At 46.0% G+C, this 27,087-nt stretch overlaps 1 protein-coding gene across 1 annotated transcript in view; it reads left to right on the top strand.

Annotated features, from left to right (window-relative positions):
• Positions 1 to 27,087, top strand: part of PARVA (parvin alpha) — a 179,561-nt gene that overhangs the window by 134,479 nt on the left and 17,995 nt on the right. The window contains exons 6-12 of the mRNA XM_019975250.2: positions 7,813 to 7,928; positions 11,474 to 11,532; positions 13,139 to 13,158; positions 14,669 to 14,730; positions 15,393 to 15,461; positions 18,084 to 18,185; positions 19,211 to 19,283. Of these exons, the coding sequence (XP_019830809.2) occupies positions 7,813 to 7,928; positions 11,474 to 11,532; positions 13,139 to 13,158; positions 14,669 to 14,730; positions 15,393 to 15,461; positions 18,084 to 18,185; positions 19,211 to 19,283 (501 nt within the window). The remainder of the gene's footprint in view (positions 1 to 7,812; positions 7,929 to 11,473; positions 11,533 to 13,138; positions 13,159 to 14,668; positions 14,731 to 15,392; positions 15,462 to 18,083; positions 18,186 to 19,210; positions 19,284 to 27,087) is intronic.

The raw sequence follows: 27,087 nt of genomic DNA, 5'->3' as shown, positions 1-27,087 counted from the left end.
GGAAAAAGATGCCAAGGATGCCTCCTTCAGCATAATTGCACTTTTGCTTGCAGGCATGATAAGCCGCCTGCAGCAGCACACAGCACGAGGAACAAGGCATCCTGTGCCGAGCAGAGCAGACACCTGACGGTGGGAGGGGGCAGGCCGTTGCTGTGAGCCCCAGAGGCTGCCCCAGGCCCCAGGAATGCTAATCATGTTCAGCGGGGGAGGGAAAGGGAGCTGATCACTAGTTTGGGTAATTGGGTAATGTATCTGCATTCTGGAAATCCATAATATTAATAAGCATTAAAGTCCTCCGATGCTGACCTCTGGTCAGTTTATTTGATCCTATTTCCTAGTCCTTTGAATATGGACCATCTCTATATACCTCTCCAAAACAAAACACCTTTTACCTTTTTTTTTTTTTTTAATTGAAGTATAGTTGATTTGTTAGTTGCTCAGTCTTCTCCGACTCTTGCAACCCCATGGACTGTAGCCCACCAGGCTTCTCTGTCCATGGAATTCTCCAGGCCAGAATACAAGAGGGAGTTGCCATTCCCTTCTCTAGGAGATCTTCTCAACCCAGGGATTGAACCCAGGTCTCCTGCATTGCAGGCAATTTCTTTACTGTCTGAGCCACCAGGGAAGGAATGAAATATTGGGGAAACCCTCTGGAGCTCTCTTTTTTTTTTATTGAAACATAATTGGTTTACAGTGTTGTGTTAATCTCTGCTGTACAGCAAAGTGATTCAGTTATACATATATATATATACACACACATTCTTCTAAAAATTATTTTTCACTATGATTTATCACAGGATATTGACTATAATTCCCTGAGCTACTGTAGTAGGACCTTGTTTCAAAACTCCTTTTCGTGTATCATGGAATCCAACTCGGAAAATAGGAAAGATGGAATTGTTTTTTTTCATTTGTTTTTAGGCAACAGAAATTTATTTGCTCCCAGTTTTGGAGGCCACAAGTCTGAGACCAAGGGGTGGGTATCTTGGTTCTTTCTGAGAGCTGCAAGGGGAGGATCTGTTACAGGCCTCTCTCCTGAGCTCACAGAGGGCTGATTTATTGCTATATTTCTTCACATCATCTTCCTTCTATGCATATCTCTGTGTCCAAATTTTCTCTTTTGATAAGGACACTTGTCATGTTGGATTAGGGACTCCCCCTACTCCAGCATGACCTCATCTTAACTAATCACGTCTGCATTGATTTTACAAATAAGGTCACATTCAGGGGGACTGGAGGCTAAGACTCCAGTGGGTTTTCATTTCCTTCTCCAGGATGAATTTGAGGCTGACGTGAGCAAATCAACCCTTAACATCTGGCCAGCCCCCCACCTACCTCTCTGTCCGCAAATGTATTTGATGCTGTCTCAGCCTCTCTTCTTGTCATCCATACACTGGCCTCATTTAAATAGGGCACAATATTCCCACCTTTCTAGAACCCTTTCTGGAAGACATTTCCTTGATCTGAAACATTCCTCATTTCATCTTCCCCATCCCCAAACCATTTTGCCTGGTTTAAGATTGGAATTTTTTAAAACCACATCAGAACCCTTGTCTTCAATGGCTTTGAATGATTTGTTTTGGGTTTGCATTCACTTTCATTTCTTATAGGGAAATGTCTACAAGTAAAATAATCACATCTATTACCACTCTCATCTAGCTGTTTTCATTTTTTTGTCATTACTATCCACATCAATGCATAGTTTTTCATATTTTTACTTGATGAAGGCACGTACAAACTCATTTTGTTATCCTCTCTTAATATTACATCATACGTATCTTCTATATTCGCATGTGGTTTTTGTAGTTATAATTTTTGATAGCTGCTCTGTTTCCTGGGCTAGGTGTCCCGTAGTTAACTTAAACCCTATGTTGACATTGATCTTTTTTAGAATGTTTTCCAGCTTATTGCTAATATCAGATAGTGCTGAGTTAAATGTTAGGTTGTGACTCTTTGCTTTTCTTGAATTATTCTCATCAGATAGCTTTCCAGAACTGAGAGGAATTACTAGGTCAGAGGGAATAATTATCTCAGGGACCAGCTCCCTGTGATGCCCTGGGGCTTCAGGCTGCAGTGGTTTCTGTGATAAGGAACGTGGCGGGCATGACTCGCAGGGCAGGCTCTAACCCCTCCTCTCTTGGTTATCTCCCCTGGCTCTTTCTGAGGACATTGTGTCATCTTTCCACTCAGGATCAAGACGGCAGGGACAGCACTGAGTTTCCGAGGTCCTTGATCCACGGTTTTAGGGGATTCTTCCTTTTCTTTTTTTTTTATTCACAGTAATAATTTTTATTATTGAAAATTTAGAAAATACAGTTAAAAGACGCTTAAATAACATCTAACATATTTAACATATTTATCATGCTGTATGCCTTGTACTTATCTAAACACTTTACATATTTTGAGCCTTGCAATCGTTATTCAACCATCTGAGGTAAAGATTCTACTGTCCCCATTTAACAGATGGGAAAGTTAAGGCATAGAGAGGTTAAGAAACAATAAATGTAAGCTTCCCAAGGGCAAGGATTTTTGTCCCTTTACTGTTGTATCCCTAAAGCGTGGAAAAATGATTGGCAATACTAAGAACAATACTATTTGCTAAAGGAGTGTCATTGTTCAAGGTCACACGTGGGTGAGTGGTGGAGCCAGGAATGAGACCCAGAGAGTCTGGCTGCAAGCCTGTGTACTGAGCCCACACGTACTGCCCCCAAGAGCTGTCCATCAGATACAAGCACTGTCAGCCTTGTGATGTTCTTTGGGGGTGGTGTGTGTATGTGTTTGTAAGAACTAAATACGTCAATAAATGAATAAAATGTGTGCATATACTTTGCATATAAAATATATTTTTATGAAGATGAGATAAACCTGTATATATGTTTAGAAAGTGTTTATCTTTACAGATCATTATCCTTCTTTATGTCACTTTTTAAAATCTAATATGATATAGATTAGGTATATCATAATTTACTTATGACAGATTTTAAGATTTTTTTTCCATTTTCTCACTAATATCAGTACAGCCTGAGGAGTTCTGTCTGCTCATAGACATAATTACTTCTTAGGAATAAAACCTCAGCAATGTTAGTTTAGAGCCAAAGGATATGTACATTTTAAGGTCCTAACACATACTGCCAAACTGCCTCCTCCCAAATTGCACCAATTTCTGTTTCCACCACAATTCATGTTTGGAGAACTATTTCTCACTCAGCAGCACCCTTGAAACAGTTTCCCAGCCCTGGAGCGACCTTCGTGGGGTCTGCAGGGCCCAGTTTATACAGTGGAGGCCTGGCTTCTCAGCCCTGCTGTCGTTCTGCACGTTTCCACCCTGACTTGAGCACAGGCGCACAGTGGCCCTGCATTCTGCCCAGCATCAGGGAGAAGACACCCGGAGATGTGCTGAGAGATAAAGGGATGAGAGTGCCCAGATACACAGAGGTTGTCAGAAGCTTTCTTAATTGAAATGATAACATGTCTTTATTCTAAAGAAACATTTGAAGCAGTAAAAAAGAATCTTTCAGCTATAGCATTTTGTTTTTTTTTTCACTTTCCAAGGCTTGGCAACAAGTACATGTGTGTATGTGTGTATTTGTGCACATATGTGTATGTGTGTGTATTTATATACATGTATGTATGTGTGTACAAATATATGTGTATTTATAGGCATAAATCCATAAATGTATATATTTACCTTATTTCTAGTTCTCTTTAATATTCTTAATATTTACATCTATCTACTTTGTCAATGATTTTCAATGCATGCAAACTATTTCATCTTGTGGATGTCCTATAATTTATTAAAGCAGTGACTATTAAATCGTGTTTGTCCCAACCTTGGGATTTGCAAGGAAAATCTCAGGCATCACTGAGGAGAAGAGAAGCAGCTCTGTAGTTAGGATAAAGGGGCCAGAGCAGTTGTACTCCTTTTCATCAGTTTTGCCTGCTGGCTTTTGGAACAAAGGATTTCTCTGCTTACTTTTTTAAAAAAAATTGAAGTTAGACTGCTTGTCTGAACCATCGTCTTACATTTGGGTGTGCGTTTCCCAGATTTTTTTAAATGATAATATATTAATGATAATTACCCATTATGTTTTATCACAGCATACTGAATATAGTTACCTGTGCTGTGCCGTAAGGCCTTGTTTATCCACTCTGTGTGTAACACCTTGCATCTGCTGACCCTAACCTCCCAGCCCATCCCCTCCTCACCCACCCTCCTCCTTGGCAGCCGTACGTCTGTTCTCTGTGTCTGCGAATCTGTTTTGTAGATAAGTTCGTTTGTGTCATATTTTAAATTCCACCTAGAAGTGATATCATGTGATATTTTGTCTTTCTCTGCCAGGCTTACTTCCCTTAGTATGATCATCGCTAGGTCCATCCAAATGGCATTATTTCATTCTTTTTAATGGCTGCTGCTGCTGCTAAGTCGCTTCAGTCATGTCCGACTCTGTGTGACCCCATAGATGGCAGCCCACCAGGCTCCTCCATCCATGGGATTTTCCAGGCAAGAGTACTGGAGTGGGGTGCCATCACCTTCTCCGTTTAATGGCTGAGTAGTATTCTATTCTGTAAATATGCCATATCTTTTTCCCCCCAAACTTTAAACTTAATTTTGTATTGGGGTATAGACGATTAACAATGTTTAGTATTGGGTGAACAGCGAAGGGACTCAGCAACACATAGACATGTATCCATTCTCCCCCAGACCTCCTCATACGCAGCCTGGCACATAACACTGAGTCGAGTTCCAAGTTCTATATGACAGGTACTTGTTGGTTGTCCATTTTGAATATAGCAGTGTGTCCATGACCTTCCCAAACTTCCTAACTGTCCCTTCCCTCTGGCAACCATAAGTTCATTTTCTAAGTCTGTGAGTCTCATTCTGTTTTGTAAGTTTATTTGTATCATTTCTTTTTAGATTCCACATTTAAAGGACGTCATATGATATTTCTCCTTCCCTGACTTACTTCACTCAGTATGATACTCTCTAGGTCTGTCCATGTTGTTGCAAATGGCATTGTTTCATTCTTTTTAATGGCTGAGTAATATTCCATTTATATATTACCACATCTTCTTTATCCATACCTCTGTTGATTACACCACATCTTCTTTATCTATTCATCTTTCAATGGACATTTAGGTTGTTTCCATGTCTTGGCTATTGTAAATAGTGTTGCTATGAACATAAGGGTGCAGGTATCTTTTTGAATTATGATTTTGTCCAGATATATGCCCAGGAACGGGATTGCTGGTTCATATGCTAACTCTTATTTTTTGAGGAACTTCTGCACTGTTTTCCATGGTAGCTACACCAGTTTACATTTCCACCAACAGGATAGAAGGATTCCCTTTCTCCGTGCCCTCTCCAGCATTTATTATTTAACATCCTTTTTACATAGCATGTATGTGATGTGAGAGAGAGAGAAAAAGAGAGAAACTATGTAATTTTCTCTCTTGAAAGTATACCCAGAAAGACAGAGCACTCATTGGAAGAGTCTGACATCTGTATGGTGCCTGCAGCACAGCTCTGCTTTGCTTACCAAGACAGTCAAGGCAGCATACAGCATCACCAGAGTGTGAGAACAAGATTTCTGACCACAGCTTTTCCAGCATTATGAGAAAAGGGAGTGGTAGCAAATGTCCTTACAAGCCTCAGTGACAGGACTGACGTGGTCAGTTCTGACTGGAAGAACAAACCCAGATTTTGCCTTGTCCATCATGTCAGTGGGTCAGTCCCATGCAAGGGGCCCTTTTTTGAAAGGGTGAGTGGGTCACACTGGGTCTTACTTGTGGTACTCGGACTCTCTAGTTGCTGCATGGGCTCAGCTGCCTCATAGCACATGGGATCTTTGTTCCCCGATCAGGGATTGAACCCGTGTCACTGCATTGGCAGATGAATTCTTTACCACTGGACCACGAGGGAAGCCCCCAGGTGCCTTTTTTAAGGCTATAAATGTTGGGGGATTCTTAGTTGACAAAGCCAAAGGCCCCAAGCTGAAAACTCCTTCTGGAAGGCCATGAGTTAAGAACAGTTCATCTGCTGTTTGGTGGTGGTATTGAGTTGCTGTTCATCAGAGTCAGTGGAAAACCTTCTTTGAAGCATCAGTGATAACAGAAAACTCTAATGAGTTCCCAAGAATGGTCTGAATCATTTCATTTTCTTGGTGATTTCCCAAAGCTTCTGTTGGAGCAGATTTATTGATCCCAGGGCAGACAGAATGATACCCTAATAATGGGCCCAGGTCACACTCACTAACTACACAAAATAGACATTTCTTTTTCCTTCCTTAAATGCCCCTGTAATTAGACCCATAAGGCTGGCAGGACTTACTTTCCCCGTGAAGGCAGTTAAAGTATCTGGAGACTTTCTCCTTTCGTGAAAGAAAGGGGAGAAAGTTGACATGGTTTAGTTGCCTGGATGCCAGTGATAATAAAAAAATCTCCCTGGAGAAGGGAATGGCAACCCACTCCAGTATCCTTGCCTGGAGAATCCCATGGATGGAGGAGCCTGGTAGGCTACAGTCCACGGGGTCGCAAAGAGTCGGACACGACTGAGTGACTTTTTACTTTTACTTTTTACTTAGTAACTATGTAACATCCAGCTAAAGACTAGCAGGCAGGTAGTCTTTCTGCCCCCTTCTGATGTCTATGTCAGAAGCTTTCTCTATCTCCTTTATACTTTAATAAAACTTTATTACACACACACACACAAAACCCCACCATTCCTAGGCATTGCTATGTGCTAGGAGCTTTGCCTATGTTATGTCTGGAAGTTCTTACCACCTGCCTTTCTTCACAGGCATTGTTGTCCTCGTGTGCGAGGTTGAGCAGGTTGAGCCTCAGGGGCCTTGAATGGCTTACCCAAGGCCGTGAGCTCAATAAGGGAATGGTAGTTTGTCAGGTCAGAACGCAGGCTCCAGTTGGCCTGACCCTGTGTGCCCGTTACATCACACCTTTTGTCCTCTCGTCTCAGAAAGCTACAACTCAGTAGTTTCCCAGCCTTTTCTGGCATACACGGCTTACCATCCAGCACACAGCTCAGCTATAGAAGGCAGCTGGGGCATGAACATCCCCTCCCAGCTATGACCCAAAGGGCACTGCCTGCACTCAGTATGCATGGCACTCAAGAGAGCAACAAAATCCTGGGGTGTCTCCCATGCCTTCCTCTGGGGGTCTTAAAGCCCTGGATGAAGGAAGGCACCCGGTGTCCTGACTCCGTGTTCACTGATTGAGGGCCTGCTTTGTGTAGAGCCTTGGAACAAGAGAAGGGGTGATAACCCATAGAGTTCCCATCAGATGGGAAGGGAGGGGGAAACAGCAGACATGCTTACGGTCATCGGCAGAGAGTGAAGAAGGTGGCGGTGGCGCCGCGCTGATCAGCACTCAGGTTCCAGCTGTTGTCAGGATCCCAGTCAGAGTGGAGAAGCACCACACTGCAATCCAGGAGTAACACCATCTAAGAAGTGAATCCACGGGATCTGGCTGAGAACCGAGGGGGCCCAGGGTGAGGCCTACAATGACTAAGGGTGTCCCCTGACCCTTAGGGGTTGGATGAAAGGGGCATTGATTGTGGATCAAAGTGAATCAGGATGCTGGGTGAGGGGTCACTGAACCCAGATTTCTTTTCCATTTTGTGTACAAGCATTTAATTCTGCATGTAGCTGAAGATGAGGTTTGATGGCCATGAACGGCCTCACAAGACCAGGACACAGACTGCATTAGCCTGTGTGGCACTGCTTTGTTTTGAGTATCTGTTTATATCTGCCTAGAACCTGAAAGAAGATTCTCTGATTTATAAATCATCTTTTATTTCAGCTGTCCATGCCAAGAGCCTGGTAGCCATCTTGCATCTGCTAGTTGCTCTGTCCCAGTATTTCCGGGCACCAATCCGACTCCCAGACCATGTTTCCATCCAAGTGGTTGTGGTCCAGGTAAGTCAGAAACCCCTACAAACATCAGTGCCCTTAACGGGGTGCAGGGGCTGAGCTCTGGGGTGAGCTCGGGCACACTGGGAAGCTTGCTAGGAGGACCAAATGAATGCTGAGTGTGCCTGGTGCACTGTGTGTTGGGAAGCTTGTCAGTGAGCTTTCTGATGCATGTGGGCTCATCTCCGATAAATGTGCAAAGGGTGGAACAGCGTGTGCTTGTGTCTGGGACAGCCTTATGTGGGGCGTGCGCCTGGGGTTTACATGCTTTTGTGAGGAAGGCGCCTGGGTGTTATATATTTGAGGGTGGGTGCTGTATATATTTGTGAGGTCTGTGTAGTAGGATTAGGAGAACACATTCCTACGTGTGTATGTATATGTCCTACAAGCCATGGAGAGTCATTTTTTGGTTAAACAACCAATGCACAGTTATTGAGAAGAGGCAGGTATTTGTGCATGTGAGGGCACGTGTGCATGTGTACACATGTGTGTTTGAGAGAGACCCTGACAGGCCGTGCCCATGTTGAGGGCACTACCACTTTTCACCTGCCCAGAGAAGCGCAGCTGGGGTATCAAGTCATCTTGTGCAGATTATTATGTGGAATTTCCATTCACACATGGCTCTGTCCTTTCCACAATGAGGGGATGCTCTCTCCCCATGACTATCTCATTCTGCTCCTAACCCCATTAGATACTCAAATTCAATTTTATTTTCCAACTTTATGCTGTTGAGCAAAAGGTCGTCATTTTGTTGGCTTCTGTTCTTTTCCAAATAAACATGCTGCAAGGGAGAACATCCCTAATGAACAACTCCCTGGTTATTCAAGGTTATCCAGGGTTCTGTCTGGCGGCTCTGCCATCCCTTGGTGAAGAAGAGCCTGGAGGGCCAGTAGGATTTGCTTGAGAAGCCAGGCCAGGCCAGCTTCCTGGACGAAAGGTCTTTGGGCCAGGCTTTCAGGGATCAGAAGTGAACCGGAGGAAAGGCGGACATGGGGGTGCCACTCAGCTGTGCCCTAATGAAAAAGTATTTTTTCCAATGCCTTCTGGGTACTTAACTTGCCAAACATTAAGGGGATATAATAGGAATATGACACCTTGGCCCTGCTTGCCCAGAGACAGGACTGCCTAAGCAGCAGAGAGGGCTATCAGAGGCCCCTTGTCAATGCAAACGTGTGTGGTTCAGACACTGAGTGCAGCTGACTGAAAGGGACTAATTGGCCTCACTTATTGGGCTCTCAACTGTGTCAAGCATGGCATGAAGGATTTTATGGATATGCGGCCAGCCCAGAGCCTCCTGGTATATGCATCTTCCTAGTGAATCCAGGCCATCTCTATTGTATCATTTTTTTTTTTTTACCAATCAATAAAGTGTGAATCCATTTCATTTTATTTTTTAAAACTATGATTCAGGATTTGTGAGGATGAGGGGTGAAACAGTGGTCACTGCAGGCCCGTGTCTCATGCCTTATTTTGAGCTCAGTTATAGGCCATCAGAAGCCTATCGCTGGTTTAATTTCTCCTGCAGGCCGTTTCGTTAGCATGAGGGAGAAAGGAGGACGTGTTACGCAAAATGGCATCAAGGCATGTCAGGTTTTATGGGGTGTTTTGCTTTATCAAGTTAAACAGGCACAGAAGCATGACTCAAATGGCTGTAAGATGCTGACTGAACTAGAGGGTTAGTTCTTTAGGGAACAAATAGTGGATCGAAGTGAATCAGGATGCTATGAGGGGCACTGAACCCAAATTCTTTTCCATTCTATGTACAAGTATTTATTAATTCTGTCTGTTGTTGGAGATGAGGTTTGATGTCTGTGAATGGCCTTATTAGTCCTATGTGAAAATTTTTACATATGTTGAAGCTGAATTTGGAGAAAGTCCTGGTTTATCCTCACTGGATCTTTTTTAAATGGTATTTTACATTTTTTTCTTCCTTTTTTGCTTTGATAGTTCATTCTTCTTCATCTAATCCAGATACAGGCTTGGCCTTTATCCAGCTCTACCTTTCCTTCTGTAAAAGGATTTTGTAAGGATGCTAGTTTCTGTGGCTGTTGGGAATGCCAAGAAAAGCTTGTGAAAGTTGGGCAGGAGGGTCAGAAGGTGGGCTTTAGCTAAGAGAATGAAGCTTGGAGGCTCCTTCTTGACATACCTTGGCCTTTGTGGAAGATGGATTTGCTCTGACAACCTCTTGCCATGCCTAGACTATCTTCCAAGTGTCTGGTAACTGATTGAGTAGGGACCTGATGAATGCATCTCTCTCCTCACCTTCATCAGAAGGTCTCCCTGAACCCCAGCACTGCTTCATCAGCTCACATGCCCACGTAAACCAGCACTCAGCTGACTAACAGTAGGGACTTCTCTTGGTCCACTGGCTAAGACTCTGCGCTCCCAAAGCAGGGGACCCAGGTTTGATCCCAGATCAGGGAACTAGATCCTGCATGCTGCAACTAAGACCAGGGGTAGCCAAATAAATTAACTTTTAAAAAATTGACTAACAGCAGCCTCTGTCTCTCCAAACAGCATTCTGATCGTCTCTGTGCTCCCCGGACTCTGCCTTTTTTGCTGGGGCCATTCCTCCCACTAGAGTGGTCTCTCATCTGTGTCCAGCCCAATCCTAGGCTGACCCTGCCAGCTGAAAGCACTTGTTCTGGCCCGCTCTCAGCACTTCCTCTCTGCAGGGGGCGACCATGTTATTGCTTATCCACCACACATTTGAGAGGGAAAGAAGATCCTATTCTAATAATTGAGCTGGGTCCTAAGGTATTAAACCAGGGGCTTGTTTGAGGAAAACCTTCTTGCTTACCTGTTCATCTACCCCATTTTATTCTTAAGTTCCTCGAGGTCCAAAACTGTCATAAGTCCAACAGAGGTGCTTGTACGGAGAAGACACTGATTACTGAAATGGAGAAGAAAGAGGATGAGTTGATGGGAGGGGGTAGACAGATGATGGGCAGATGGATGAGTGGATGGACTTACAAAGTGCTTACCCTTTTCTCAGAGCATAAGCTAGTTACCTAAGGACTGTACTACTTACTTAAAAGCTCCCCTAGTTAAACACTTTTTAAAAACTCTCCTCCTGATTTCTCCAAGTTGGCCTCAGTTCCTCCACCCAAACCCACCCCCCCTCCCCCCCTTCCCACCCCCCCCCACCCCCGCCCCCCAGTTAAATGTGTCTCGGCTTCCCACTGTGGCCCCAGTCGGAGGGCAGACACACCCTGGCCTTCATTTCCATTTGGTTTACTGTGGATTTCTCCAGGAGGCAGTGTGCTTCCAGCAGAAGGTCTTCCAATAAAGAAAGAAAAGAGTCACCATCCAAGAAACAGCCGACTTGTTTGGAATAAACACTAATTGCACTTAAGTATAAATGGTACAGTCCAGTCCCAGGAAACCAGGGGCCTTGTTTCACTTCTAGCGGTATCTCATCGCTGGATTCATTTCTTAAATGCCAGTAACTTTCTCAGTATCAGGAATGTTAATCAGTTTTTTGTATTTTTCTAAAGCATATTTTTCTCTCCTCCTCCCCAACCCTCTCCCCACCCCACCCCCGTTTTCAGAAACGAGAAGGAATCCTCCAGTCTCGGCAAATCCAAGAGGAAATAACTGGTAACACAGAGTATGTCAACACCATTGTTGCCAGCGATTCTGTAATGGAACACAGATGTTTCTCCGAAATTCATCCATTTGCTGATATTTAGTTTTCATTTATTGGGATTGCAAGAGGGATTAGACTTCAGCCAATGATTATAGTTTAGCCTTTTCCGTGCATTCAAAACATGCCTCTCAATGCTTAAGGTACAAACTTGGGTGGGGAAGTGGGGAGAGGGAATTAGCCGTGATTGAAAAATTCTAATTTTGTGGCACTCCAGGAAAAAGTGTGCCCAAAAAAGCCAACCAGCATGAAATCGTCATGCCATAAACATGGGATTGAATTTAAATTGTTAACCTTCAAAAGGACGTTTTTCTTCCTTTTCTGAATCTGATTTATATGGTCACGTGCCATGACCCAGAAAGTCCCTCTCTACCTTACAGTGGTGGATTTTTTTTTTTAATTTACATTCACAGAAACTGGAATATCCGAATATGTAAGAGGTTTGTCATAAGAAAGATAAGTTTTGTTCTCAAGCACAAAGAGTGGGATGGTGTGTGGGGGTCTGAGATCGGTGGGCAGGCCTGAGCCCTGGCCACACGCAAAACCAGGCAAAATTTATTTGTATCTTCTCCTGCTCCTCCAACTTTCCTCTATAATCCCTCGAACAAGAAGAGCCAGTGGAAAGGGCAGCGGCACATGAAGCAATGATTACACCCCCTAAAACCTCACCACCCAAGGATGGAGGAGAAAGCCATCCTTGGTTTACTTGACTTGAACACTGAGTTCATTATTCTTCCTAGTACACTACCTGCAAGCCATTGCTTAATAGGTGATAGATATACAGTTAGAATGAACATAATAAGAATTGAGAAAAAAGATGTATTGAGCATTTAGTATATACTAGAAATTATATTTGTATATATTAACTCATATAATTATATTTGTATATATTAACTCATATAATGCTCAGAACATCTGATTGAGTTGTTTACTGTGTTATCTTCATTCTAAGGGTAAGCAACCTGGAGCCCAGAGAGGTTTGGTAACTTGCCCAATGTCACACAGCAAGCAAACGGCTCTGTAAGACTTAAACCTAAGTGGTCTGTCCCTAATTCTTGTGCTCTTACTACTTCACTGCATCACTGCTATGAGTATGGTTCCAATTCCTGCCCTCTTTGAGAAAACCTATGCTAGGTCAATGGCAGGTGCACCTTGGTGGGTATCACAGGATGGACGGGAGAGAGCCAAACCTACCTTCCCAAGCCAATGCCTTCAGCAAACTGGGCAGTGAAATGCCATATTGGGATGGTCCCTGAGCCCTGCTCCTAAAACATGGTTGGGGATCCTGAATTTCTGAGTCCAGTATTTCTCAACTGTAAGCAATAATATGAGTTTATTTAAAGCAAGAAATAAAGTTAAAGCAAGTCCTTTAAGCATCACTTATACCAGGCTTTGTGTGAACACCAGTATATCTGTAAAGCAAAGGGGAAAAAGAACTGGTAATGTGGTAAAGACCACCCATAGTTGGAGACTCAGTGCAGAATAAGATGCCAAGGAAGGAAGCTTTGGGGGGTCTGCAGCCAAAGGTGAGGAGAGGAGAGTCACACTGTTTTTTCTCTTCTTCCCGCAGGGCTCTATCTGGAAGGCATGGTGAGTTGCGTAAGATTGTCCTCTGGTGCTGGTGACTGCCAGTGGGGTCTAGTTAATTCTGCAGCAGCTAAAGAACAGGCACTCAGCTTGCTTCCTGCCTGTCTGTCTGCGCCAGCCTGGTTACAGGGCTGGCTGGTGGGGAGGGAGGGTCAGCCGCTGGTGGGAAGAGAAGGAACCACGGCTGCAGTCCTCCTGCAGGTCACTAGACCGTCGACACTGCTGGGCTTCTGCATGGGTCCTGGGCGCTCGCAGGGCAGTCTTGCTCTGCGAATATTGTGGAAGTAGAGCAAGTGATGTGCACAGCACAGTCCCCTTTCCCTACTCTGTCCAGCCCTTCTCAAAGCTGCCTCTTTGCTCATCACACCTCCTACCTCTCCCATTTCCCAGAACCTTGGGTTTATTTCTAAGGTCTCTGAATGTCCAAGATCACAATTCCCATTCTCAGATTTAATCATCAAGAGTGGGTGCAAGAGTGGGAGAGGCAGCACAGGACCACGAGCCTCCCAGGCCTGGGCTCCTCTCGGAGACTCCCCATTCCCAGTGGCAGATCCGTCTCCACTCTTTCTTTCTACTATTTATTTTTTATTTGTTTATTTGGCTGCATCGGGTCTTAATTGCAGCATGCCGGATCATTTAGTTGCAGCATGTGGAATCTAGTTCCCTGTTCAGGGATTGAACCCAGGCCCCTTGCATTGGGAGTAGAATCTTAGCCACTAGACCACCAGGGAAGTACCTCCTTCCACTATTTCACCCCTCAGATCAGAGGACCTAGGGGCTGTAGCAAGGAAAATCCCTGCAGGGGGCATGGCTTCACTATTTTCTCTGATTCTATATTCACTGTGGATAATATTTTGAAATATTCTAATCATACTAATAATAAATCAGCAGATACTTCAGAGTTTAAGGACCATGTACTTTCTAGCCTTTCATCCTCATAACCCACCTAGGGGAGCTTCATGTCCAGTGCACATTTTACAGAAGAGGAAGGCAAGGCTAAAAGGATTGGAGTGACCGGATCCCCCAGGAGCGGGAGCTCCCCTTCTGTGGGCAGCTCTGTGGCTCCCAGTCTGCCTATCTGCCCTCTACCAGGAAGCCTGTCTGGGTTTTGAAAATTAGGGAGTGAAGTGATTTGATATTTGGATGATATTCTGCTTCCAGAAAGCTTCAGAAACACTTTAGAACCATGACTAAATCATGGTATCAAGGAATACAAAACAGTGAAGAGAAATGGCCAGTTCCAAGCCAGACTGCCTGCTACAGCCCCCCTCAAACCCAGCCTAAAGAGAGTCGATGTAGAGGGTGGACACACGAGCTCACACACACACAGGGGGAGAGGCCCCCAAGATAAGAGTCCACCCCAAACCTCTGCCTAAGCAGTTTCCCAAGTTTCCAGCACAATTTATCCCCCAGAGAATTCTCACCTGGAGTTGACCGCTGGTCTGTAGAGGCTGGGGCCTGGGGCCTGGGGCGGCACTAGCTCTGGGCTCTATTTGCTTTCTCTTTTTTTCAGAACGTGATGCCTTTGACACCTTGTTCGACCATGCACCAGACAAGCTCAACGTGGTGAAAAAGGTGGGAAAGAGGTGCCTGAGAGGGAGGGCGGGAGGGAGGAAGGGGAGTGAGGTGTCAAAAGACATCAGGAAAACTGCCCCCAGCAGCTTGCAAGCTTTCTGAAACTGGTGTCATGTCCAGATGACCACAAGCACAGGGCTTTCCTGCTTGATGTCTGTTTCACCTGTCTTGTTCTTGCTGGATGCCTTATCTAGTTTCTTTCTTCTCCCATTCAGATGACAGCATCTCTGGGAGGTTCTGAGGCTATGGGCCCCTGTCTTCCACCCACACTGAACCCCCAGCCATCCCTGCTCCTCACGCAGACCTCCCTCTGTCTCCCTGGACACAGGCACCCGTACCTAGTGGAGGGGGGACCAGAAGGGACCCGATGTGGACATTTCTCCTCTGGCCCCTGAGCCTGGGCCCAGGCACCCAGCTGTCATTCTGTCCTCTCACACCCCCTGCTCCTTGCCCAGTCTTGGGCCTGGCTATTTGAGTCATACAGTGCCTGGGACTGCAAATCCTGGGGGCCGCCCTTCTCTGTGGACACAGGAGTTCCACAAGAGCTTCACTGGCTGCACCCGCCTTGGCTGGGCCTCGTCCTCTGTCCTCACGGTAGAGTCACGGGGCAGCCTCCAGGGCAAGATCTCCATCTCAAGGCCTGGCTTGTGCTTTTCTTCTAGACACTCATCACTTTCGTGAACAAACACCTGAATAAACTGAACCTGGAGGTCACAGAACTGGAAACCCAGGTGGGTGACAACCCCAAGTGCAGGGTCGGGGACAAGACCCCGCAGGACCACCACTGTTCCCAGGGCCCCCCATTGCCAGGAGGCCTTCCACCCTGACCCTGGAGCTTCTCTGGGGAAGGGAGGGGAATTCTCTTCTACTCAGAGGGGTGAACTGCATGAGATTTCTCTGAATTTTTTCCTATTTTTCATTTTGAAAATCTGCAAAAATATTGTCATGAACCCCTGTGTACTGTTCACCCACATACACCAATTGTTAGCATTTGTCCACATTTAGGGTTTTTTTTTCCTCTTCCCACCTCTAAATACTTCAGCATACGTCTCTTAAGAACAAGTACATGCTCTTAGAGGATCACAATACAGTAATGACATTCAGGCGGTTTTAACATCAGTGCGGTGTTAACCTATTTTGGTTGAACCGTGTGAAATTGCTGATACTTGACTACTCTTGACATGAGCAGTGTCACATGGTTCAAAGAAACACAGATGTCCTGATATTCTCACCTGATACGTTTAGTCGTCGTGTCTCTTTAGTCTCTTTTTAATAAAGAACAAATCCTCAGCCTGTCTGCCTAACACTGACATTTTTGAAGAATGCGAGCTATATGGTGCATAGAATCTGTTTCTCTCTCTCATGATTAGAGGTAGGTTATGCATGTTCAAGAGCAGGACCACTGAGACAATACTGTGTTCTCAGGTATTTTTGTCCATCAGTTCTGTACCTGGGGATGGTAACTTTGATCACTTGGCTAAGTTGGCATTCTCCCAGATTTACCTACTGTAAAGCTCCTCCCCTTTATAATTAATAGCTAATCTGTATTTAGCAGATACTTTGAGACTATGTAATGTGTCCCATTTCCCAATCTCCTTTCATTTGCAATTAATTTCTAAGTGTGATTTTCTTTTGAATACATGGGCACCTCCTATATTTTTAAGGGTAATTCACAGGTCTGTGACTGAGCTCTCCCTGGGTATGTCTCGACTCTGAGGCAGCATCATATATGGGAGACGGGGACACTCTGCAGAAGTAATGATTCCTGGAGAGAGTTGGAATGAGCCCTTGGAACTTCCTCTTCACTTTTCATGGGCAGGGAAGGGGGTCTCTGCTGAGCACATGTGGGATCTGTCTGCAAGTTTCACCACCAAGTCATTAGAACTGCAATCGGGGGTGGGAGCAGGCTAGGTCTATGGCACTCAGAGCTATGAGTAACCCTGACCCTAACCCAACGTCCTCCTTTGAGTTGACAGATTGGATTCTTTCATCCTCAACCCATTCCAGCCACATCCAGAGGAAGACCCAGCTAATCTGTGCCATGGAAGGGCCTTGATTTTGACACAGATGTTGGGGTCTGCTTCTCATGGTCCACCCTGGGGTGGCCTGGAATGAGTCATGCTCAGGCCCTACCCGCCTGACTTGAAGGCCAGATGGATGAACACAGGGAGGAAGCCACTCCTAGGTCAAGTTCATGCTCAGGGTGGTTTGCCCATAACCAAGATTGAGCCACAGCCCCACCAGCTAGTCACCCAGGAGAGCTCAGACTCTGGGCCCAGCCCAGATTCTGGGTAATTCAGTCTAATATTTTAAAAGTTTCCTAAGATGCTTCCAAGAACTTTGACCTCTTGTGAACTCTAGCAACTGTTGTTTATACAAATGTTTGATGGCTCTGCCTCCTTTGAAAGGTTCTAGAATATCAGGTATGCACCTGACCGCTATATCTTCACTCAGGCCATTTATCTTCTAGACCCACAGCACCTACTCCTTTCACACTCCCCTCATCTCACAGCCCCCACTATGCCCACAAAGCCTGCCCAGCGCACACGTGCCCCCCTCCCTTGAGTGGAAAGCCTGCACCCCCTGCTTGGCTTCAGTGCCTGTTGTTCCTTTGACCAGGTTCTCAGCCAGTCAGGCCTCTGTTGTCCTTGATGGAAGGGACTAGCTCTAAGCCTCCTGCCATGGCCCTGAGCACACGGTTGTGCTTCGTCAGCAAGAGCCAGGACGTTGTGTCCTGACCGCTTTGTTGTTTTCCAGGATAAAAAATAACAATAGCTAATACGTGTTAAGTGTTGCCTACATGCCAAGCAGTGTTCTAGACAACATAAACATATTTACCCTTTCCCTCCTGCTTGCCCTCCCGAGCTAACTCCTGCTCAGCCCTCACGTCTCCATCCAGACAGCACCTTCTCCGGAAGCCTTCCCTGGTGCCTGCCACGGGATGAGTGACCTCTCCCAGTCTCACGCAGGCCAGCATGTTGCCCTCCCTCAGAGCAGCAGCAGCTGCATGTCTGTCCTCCACAGGAGTCTCCCCACTGGACCGTGAGTTCCTCCAGGGCCGGAGCCACACCTGACCCACCTCTGTGCTCCCTGTGCCAGATCAGGGCTTGGTACAGAGTCGGTGCTCAATAAATACTGGACCATTTGAGATCAGGAGCGTGGGCCTGTGTGTGGACCAGCCGGACGTGGGGCAGCAGGCCTTCCCACCTTGGGCCACTGTTCGTCAGTGCCCGCCAGCAGCCTGCCTGAGGACATAGCCTTTGGGGGCTGACCTGGAAGCTGATTGGCCCCTGGATGGGCCGGGGCTGGAGGGCTAAGAGGGCCCAGTGCCTTCACCTGGCTCTCTCCTCCAGTTTGCAGATGGGGTGTACCTGGTGCTGCTCATGGGGCTCCTGGAGGGCTACTTCGTGCCCCTCCACAGCTTCTTCCTGACCCCAGACAGCTTTGAACAGAAGGTAAGAGGAGGCCCCAGCACACATGCCTGACCCATCTTTCCATACTTGTACTGGGACCATCTGGGTAAAGGTGGCGGCTTCCTGTCTCCCCAGGGTCTTCAGTGGTTGAATGAGGGGGGCCGTGGTGACGCACAGCTGAGCTGGGAAGCAGCGACTTACAGGCCCCTGAGCATTCCTCCCCTGCACCCCAGACCCCTGGCCACACCCTCCTGCCGGGGGCCACAGCCCAGCTTCATCCCTCCCCAGAGGTGACAGGGAAGGTGGCTGCAAAGTGGTCGGATGTGAGGCTCCCTCTCAGCCGAGTTCTGATGCCTCTCCTGGGCTGCCACTGCCCGCCTGCTAGACAACGGGCATTTGGCCCCAAGCAGAAACCTTTCTCTGCCTCTTGAATGTCTTTTTTTCCTAAACTTTATTTTTAGATTTATTTTATTTTTGGCCACACAGGGTCTTCCTTGCTGCTCACAGGCTTTCTCTAGTTGCTGGCGAGCTGGGGCGGTGCATGGGCTTCATGCTGTGGTGGCTTCTCTCATTGTGGAGCAGAGGCTCTAGGGCTCACGGGCTCAGTAGTTGCGGCTCGCAAGCCTAGTTGCTCCACAACATGTGGAATCTTCCCAGACCAGGGTTCAAACCGGTGTCCCCTGCATTGGCAGGCAGATTCTTAACCACTGCGCCACCAGAAAGGTCCTTTTGAACATGTCTTACTGTCTGATTCTTTCAACTGTGAGCACAGATGTTCCTGAGTTTACAGTCCTGGCAGTGACTCAGGAACACAGTAGGACACGGAGAAGATTTTTAACTCCTCCAGGAGTGCTTCACCAACAGAGGCTAGGCCTCGTCCACACTCCGTGTGGCAAGCCCAGTTTGGCCACCTTGTTTCTGCTTCAAAAGCCAGCCTCAGTTTAGCTCAGCCCCTGCCCCTCTGGCTACAGTGCTCGTTCTTCCACTTTCCAGGGGCAGGTCCCAGGGAGCCTCAAGGGGCTAGGAATGAATGTGCAGCGCCTCACACACTTCATTTCTCTTTCCAGGTCTTGAATGTCTCCTTTGCCTTTGAGCTCATGCAAGACGGAGGATTGGAAAAGCCAAAACCACGGCCAGAAGGTACTTTGCTCTTCCCTGGGTTCGTGGCAAGAGGCAAGACCTTACCCTGCACACAGGCTTTCACGGCAGAGAGCATGATTCGTGTTTGATACCAGAGGGAAGACTGTCTTCTCTGAAACCTTCTTTGTGGTTGCAAGGGAAGGTGGGACAGGGTGCAGCTGCTCAGTTCTGGGGATCCTTGGTGAGCTGCAGATTGCACAGCCATGGGGGAAAAAAAAAGGAACCTGAAATCCCACGTGTGGGATCATCAGTATAAGGGCCCATGCAGACATGATGCAGAGCAGAGGTGCTGCTGCAGAACTGTCCTGGCCTGATTTCCAGGTTCTTCTGTCCCTGGACAGGGTGCTGACCTGCCTGAGAGCTATCTCCCAGGTAGGCAAGGGGAAGATGCAGAGGTCATCACAGGCACTCTGCTCTGAGCGTAATTACCTTTTCTGCGCTCTGCCAGCTCCAACTCTGCCTAAGGACAAGGCTTGATTTGTCAGGTTTGCGTTGCAAAGGTTAAGGCTGAAAAAATGCAAAAAGCAGCAAAATGCTCCAGCAGGGCTCCCTTGCTTGTGCTTAATTAAAGCAATGTGCGCATTTGTGCATGTCGGAGGAGATGGTGGGAGGTGGGCTCAACTGGAAGGATCAGATAAGGCTTTTGTATTTTTTTTCTTTTATACTGGAGTATACAATGTTGTGTCGGTTTTAAGTGTACAGCAAATTGATTCAGTAATACACATAATGGATCTATTCTTTTTTAAAATTCTTGTCTCACTTAGGTTATTATAGAGTATTGAACAAAGTTCCCTGTGCTATATCATAGGTCCTTGTTGCTTATCTATTTTAAATATAACAGTGTGTACATGTCAGTCCCAAACTCCCAATCTATCCCTTCCCCTCTGGTAAACATAAGTTCCCTAAGTCTGTGAGTCTCTCTCTGTTCTGTGGTAAGTTCACTAGGATCATTTTTTCAGACTCTGCGTATAAGCGATATCATATTGTCTTCATCCGGTTTACTTCACCTGGTATGACAGTCTGTCGGTCCATCCATGGGCTGCAATCCATGGGGTCGCTAAGAGTCGGACACGACTGAGCGACTTCACTTTCACTTTTCACTTTCACGCATTGGAGAAGGAAATGGCAACCCACTCCAGTATTCTTGCCTGGAGTATCCCAGGGATAGAGGAGCCTGGTGGGCTGCCGTCTATGGGGTCGCACAGAGTCGGCCACGCCTGAAGCGACTTAGCAGCAGTAGCGACAGTATCTTGTGGGAATGCCTTTACTCATGAGGCTGGAGGACAAAGCCAGAAAACCAGAGGAAAGAGGTCGATTGTGAACACATTAGTTGGTCCCTGTCTCATGACGCTTTCCAGACCTCAGTAACTATCAGCTGGCCAGCAAAAGCCAGTTTCTTAGTCCTATTTATCACCTTGTTTTGAGCACCTGGTTGCTGCCAGAGGTGAAGTTGTAGCAATGCTGTTGTCCCTTTTGAGGCTTTCTCCCTGCAAGGCCACTCGAGCCATTCTAATGCCTTGAAAAGTGGGCTCTAAGCGTCCTGTGGCCAGCTGTTAAAAGCACCCTGCTTCTGGGTATGGGAAATGTAGCAGGAAGAGTTCTGGCCAGCATTTCAGCTGCATCTTCTTGATCTGCTTAATGTGAAACTTCCTGGTTACAGATTGGAAGTTCTCCTTCTGACACCAGTTTTCAAGCATTTATACCCTTTGACACAGTTTTTCCAATATCAATTAATCTATAGGGATATTTCAGCATATAGATGACATTTCTTATATAATTATTGAACTGCTTAATATGAAATTTCCTGAGTGATGTGAATGGAAAAACACGTCTGTTTTATTTGCTATTATACTGGGCACTATGCCCATGCTGAGAATTTCCAGTGCATAAAGTAGAAGTGAAATGGAATTCTGTGAGACTGTACTTTGTGAGACGTGTACCCCAGCATTCTCTCTTGTTTCTTTGCTTCTACCTGGGAAGTGAAATTTGGTAGTAAACGCTGTAGACTTTTCAAAAAGTGCTCATCTAGGTAGTTCTTTGAGGGTGTTTCAACATCAAACTGGCTGTAGTAGAGGCATTTTTTTATGGCAGATATTTTTAAGGTCAGGAAAATGCTTCCTCTGCCATGCTGTTTCACACTCAAAGCTCTGTTATACCTGGAAATCCCCTGGAAACTTTGGGTTTCCATCTCAGATGACTGTTGCTACTCACGCTTCATAATCTTTTAGTGCCCCAGTTGCTGCTCAGTCATGTCTGACTCTCTGCAACCCCATGGACTGCAGCACTCCAGGCCTCCCTGACCTTCACCATCTCCTGGAGCTTGCTGAAATGTATGTCCATCGAGTCAATAATGCCATCGAACCATCTCATCCTCTGTCATCTCCTCCTCCTCCAGCCTTCAATCTTTCCCAGCATCAAGGTCTTTTCTAATGAATCAGCCCAGTTAGTGTAAATGCAAGCCAAGCTTTAGCATCAAGTTCATGGCCAAAAGAGCAGCTGAAATATCGGCATGAAGGTGGTGGCTTTTTATTTAGGGTGTCATACCATGCCTCTTCAGTTGCACATGACCACTCTGTAATCATTCAAATAGACTCATCTTTGAATATGGTTAAGATACCAGCACTCTAGGCAGATGGGGACTAGAAGACACTTAGAACCAGATAGGAATGAAGTCTGCACGTAAGACAGCCAGCAGGCAGATGGAATGTCTAAAATATAAGGAGTCTAAGAGCTGGGACCAGGCTACTTCAAACAATGCTGAGAATCCAGGCAGGTTAGTTGTAGATGATCAATACTGTTTGTGGAAGGATTTGGTCAGAGGCTGGAAATATGGGAAATGATTGAACTTCCCTCCCCCATTCCCTTAGGAGATAGTTTACAGACCAGTGGAAAAATTTTGAAGCTCTGATACAAGTGTTAGCAAGGATGTACAGCAACAGAGGCTTGCTTTTTGTCCTTGTGTGCTTGCATGCTAAATCACCTCAGTCGTGTCCAACTCTTTGTGACCCTATAGACTGTAGCTTGCCAGGCTCCTCTGTCCATGGGGTTCTCCAGGCAAGAATACTGGAGTGGGTTGCCATTTCCTTCTCCAGGGGATCTTCCCGACCCAGGGATCAAACTCACATCTCTTATGTCTCCTGCATTGGCAGGCAGGTTCTTTTACCACTAGTGCCACCTGGGAAGTCCCTATTTGTCCTAGGTAATACATTTAAGATTTTATCATAGGGGCTTCCATGGCACAGTGGGTAGGAATCTGACTGCCAATGCAGGGGACGTGGGTTTGATCCTTGATCCAGGAAGATTCCATGTGCTGTGGAGCAACTAAGTCTGTGCGCTCTGGAGCCCACAAGCCACAAGTACTGAAGCCCATACTCCACAACAAGAGCAGTCATCATGATGAGAAGCCTGAGCACCACAGGTAGAGAGTAGCCTGCATCAACTAAAATAAAAGAGCACCTGCAGCAGCTAAGTCCCAGAGCAGCCAAAAATTTAAAAAAATAATTGTATTTAAGATTTATCATACAAATGTAAATGTATGATTCAAAATGTCCACATCCTAATCCCTGGGACCCATTATTACCTTACATACTAAAAGAGACTTTGCAGATGGAAGTTGAGGATCTTCAGCTGGATCCTCATTGGAACCCCCCAGATGATCCAGGATAACCAGAGTGATGCAACATGAGAAAGACTCCACCAGCCATCGCTGACTTTGAAGATGAAAGGAGGCTGTGAGCCAAAGCATGCAGGCAGCCCCTAGAGGGTTAGAAAAAGCAAAACAGATTCTCCCTGAGAATCTCCAAAGGTGAACACAGCCCTGCTGACACCTCGATTTTATCCCAGTGACACCCGTTTTAGATTCTGACCTTTAGAATTGTAAGATGATAAATTTGGATTTTTTTAAGCCACCAGATAAATGATAATATGTTAAAGCAGCAATAGAAAACTAATATACCCTATGACTAACAGTTCCACTCCTAAGTACACAGGTCCATATACCAGGCCACTAGTCTAAGAATATCCATAATAGACTATACTGGCATATGCATCCCCAGTAAGCAAGCTAAATACATTGAAGTATACTCATACCATGGATTATTGCACAATGGCAACAATAAAAAGGAATGAAGTGAGAAATCACGAGAGAGACTTCTAGTTGCTGAAGCATGAAGAGGTCAGTGATTATCCTCTGCAAAAAAAGCAAGTGTAAAACTGGACAAATGATCAAAAGCAGCCATTTCAAGGCACTGAAAACTCACCAGAAGTAGTCAAGAAATTAAGAAATTTTCTTGAAAGACAACAGAGCAGAGTTAGTTAGTGATACCTCAACAAAACCATAAAATATACATCAATGAAATTGTTTAAAGGATGAATCCTATAAACAATTTTGAGTAAAAAAAAAAATCACAAAATAATGTGTAGTATAAATCTGTGTATTATGAAGTATAAAAATAGGCAAAACTACAGTTTGATGTTTAAGGTTCATATATTGCTGATGGAACGTAATCTTACATCCTATGTATCAAGAGTAATTGTGATAAAAGTGGGGATAGTGGCTACCTTTGCAGGGTGACTGCGAACCTGAATGCAGAGAGGAAGGGGGTGCTTCTAGGGTACTGGCAATAGTCAACCTTGGACATGAATTGTGGTTACATGAGGGTTTTCATACAACTGTTTAAAACTCTGTGTGTGTGTGTATAGCATGTACTTTTCTGGATGCTTGTCATATTTTAAAAAATTAATGTAAAGCTTATGGCTAAATCACTAGACAGGGTAGCAAATCACTGCCAAAATAACCCATACCAAAGGATGGAAACAGGAGAGCAAGGCAAAGACTGCATATGAGCTCCATCCGTTGGAGATGGGATGGAGGCTGGAACACAAAGGACATCTTAGAGCCTGGGCTCACCCTGAGTAGGGGGCTTGTGACCACCCCATTCATTCCAGCCCCCACCAGTTGGTGGCACGGAGCCACCAGATTTCCTCCCACCTTGGTCAGGGAACTCAAAGATGGAGGTAGGAAGGCATCAGAGAAGGGACCTCAGACTGGGATGAGGGAGGCTGGGGTGGCCTAAGTGGGTCCATGGAGGGCGTGGCCTTGAGTCTGACTTGTCTCTTCCTTGGCCTTGACCAGACAGCTTCTGCTCTGGCTGTCTATCCAGGAGCCCTACCGTCCTGTCTGCTCCCAGACAGGGACTCTGGACCAGCACAAAGAAGAGATCAGAGCAGTACTGACTTGCTATTAATACAATTTATTAGCCCAAGGTTTTAAAGAGGCTGTATTTATATTGCAGGGAGTCATAGATCATTCCTAGGAATCCAAAGCTCCTTTCCTAGCTGAGAGGGCCCACCTACTGGCCTACCAGGAACTACCTATGTGGCCCTTGGCTTTCTTGCTAAGAACACACAATAAGTAGTGTCTCTGCTTGTAGTCCCCCACTTCACCAGGCCCACCTAGTGGTAATGACCTACAGAAAGAATGAACTCAGATTTCTCAAGGAGCAGGGCTTACGTTATGTGAATGGTACCCCCTGGAGTTGTGCAATGGAGACTTAACAGACTTAAGCACAGACTTAACAGCTATCCGTTAAGCTCTATTACTAGGCAAAGATGGGAAAGTTGAAAGGAAACTACCATTTAGGGAGCCCTTCATATGTTCACAAGGCTTCCCTGGTGGCTCAGACGGTAAAGCATCTGCCTTCAATGCGGGAGACGCGGGTTTGATCCCTGGGTTGGGAAGATCCCCTGAAGAAGGAAATGGCAACCCACTTCAGTACTCTTGCCTGAAAAATCCCATGGACAAAGGAGCCTGGTAAGCTAAAGTCCATGGGGTCACAGAGTCAGACATGACTGAGCAACTTCTCTCTCTCTCTCTCATATGTTCACGAAACCCAATCTCACCAGTAAGAAAACTGATTCCAAGACATCAAATAGCTTTAAGCAGATCATTAACCCATTGTAGTGAAGATACACTTCAAATTTCAGTGGAAATTAAAACAGAGGAGACGTATCAATATGACAGAGTAGAAGGATGCAGAGCGCACCTCCTTCATGAGCACATCAAAAATATATCTACATGTGGAATAATTTTCACTGAAAACTAACTGGAGACTGGCAGAAAGACTCTTGTACAACCAACGCTATGTAAAAGACCTGCACAGAACTGGGTAGGAAAGGAAGGGCAGCGATCAGAGACCTCTGATCCTGGGAGGGGACGCAGATGAGGAGGGGGATCACATGGACAGAGATCCTCCCTGGGGAGGGGGCAGTCTAAGCCACATATTGGGCACCCTGGCCCTGGAATCTGACACCAGGTGGATGAGTCCCCTTAGGTTTGAAAATCAGTAGGACAAATAGGAGGGCTATATGAAACCTAGACTCTTCTCATGAGGAGCATGCTTGCTAGCTCTCAAAACAAGGCAGAGGAAGCCAATTGAAACAGCAGGGGACCCTGGCTGGTTTGCCATAACTGCCCCAGCCTGAGCTGAGTACTACTCCAGCCCCACTTGCTCCATGAGGCTGCTCCACACTAGGACGAGGGCTGCTGCAGCCGAGGGGAATGCTCAATTCTGAGGGATGGAGCTGGTTTGGACATGGAACAGCCTCTGAAAGGGGCAGGGGAAACTTCTACTGGTGCTTATGGAGACAGCACATCAGAAGCGGTCTAAGACCCTAACTAGGGCTGGGACTGCCACAGCCCACACACAGACCGCCTCTGTGACCCAGTCCAGCCCAATCCTGCTCTGCTCTAGGGAGATGGTGATGGGAGGGGGAGATCACACACTTATGGGGAACAGAGCCAGTTCAGATCATACATTAGAGCTTCTGCTTCAGCAACTTGAGACCGGACCTCTCTCCCAGTAGGGTGATATCAGCCACTGAGCAAAGCAGACGGCCCAGCTCACACCTAGCTCTACATGTAGCCCCTCCATCTCCAACCCCACCTCCTACCAACGTGACACCTGCCAGAACACCGTGGGGAAAGATGTGACCCATGCTTATGTCAGATCTAGTTCTCCCACCAAAGCCACTGGACACATGCAGACTGTATAGAGTCACTTCCACACAAGGACATCCATGGAGTCAGTAACTGTTTCACCTAATCTCATAGGGACAGAGCAAGTTAATCAAGATGACAAGATACAGGAATTTATTTCAATTGAAAGAACAAGAGAAAACCCTGGAAAAGAAACAATGAAGTGGAAGTAATTTACTTGGTAAAGAGTTCAAAGCGTTAGTAATAAGAATGCAAACTGTATTAGGGAAAAGAATAGATTAATACAGTGAGATTTTAATAAGGAACTAAAATATAAAAAAAGAACCCATCAGAAAGGGTGTGGAGAGAGGGAACCCTCATACATTGTTGGTAGGAATGTAAATTGGAACAGCCATTGTGGATTACAGTATGGAGGTTCCTTAAAAAACTAAAAACAGAACTACCATATGATCCTGCCGGAGAAGGCAATGGCACCCCACTCCAGTACTCTTGCCAGGAAAATCCCATGGACGGAAGAGCCTGGTAGGCTGCAGTCCATGGGGTCACGAAGAGTCGGACACGACTGAGCGACTTCACTTTCACTTTTCACTTTCATGCATTGGAGAAGGAAATGGCAACCCACTCCAGTGTCCTTGCCTGGAGAATCCCAGGGACGGGGGAGCCTGGTGGGCTGCCGTCTATGGGGTCGCACAGAGTTGGACACGACTGAAGCGACTTAGCAGCAGCAGCAGCATGATCCTGCAGTCCCACTCCTGTGCATATATCTGGAGAAAACCATAATTGAGAAAGATACATACACCCTTATAT

The sequence above is a fragment of the Bos indicus genome, chromosome 15, assembly GCF_029378745.1.
Source record: "Bos indicus isolate NIAB-ARS_2022 breed Sahiwal x Tharparkar chromosome 15, NIAB-ARS_B.indTharparkar_mat_pri_1.0, whole genome shotgun sequence".
Taxonomy (NCBI): Eukaryota; Metazoa; Chordata; class Mammalia; order Artiodactyla; family Bovidae; genus Bos; species Bos indicus.
Note: the sequence above shows the minus strand (reverse complement) of the source record. Positions and strands in the feature narration are given on the sequence as shown.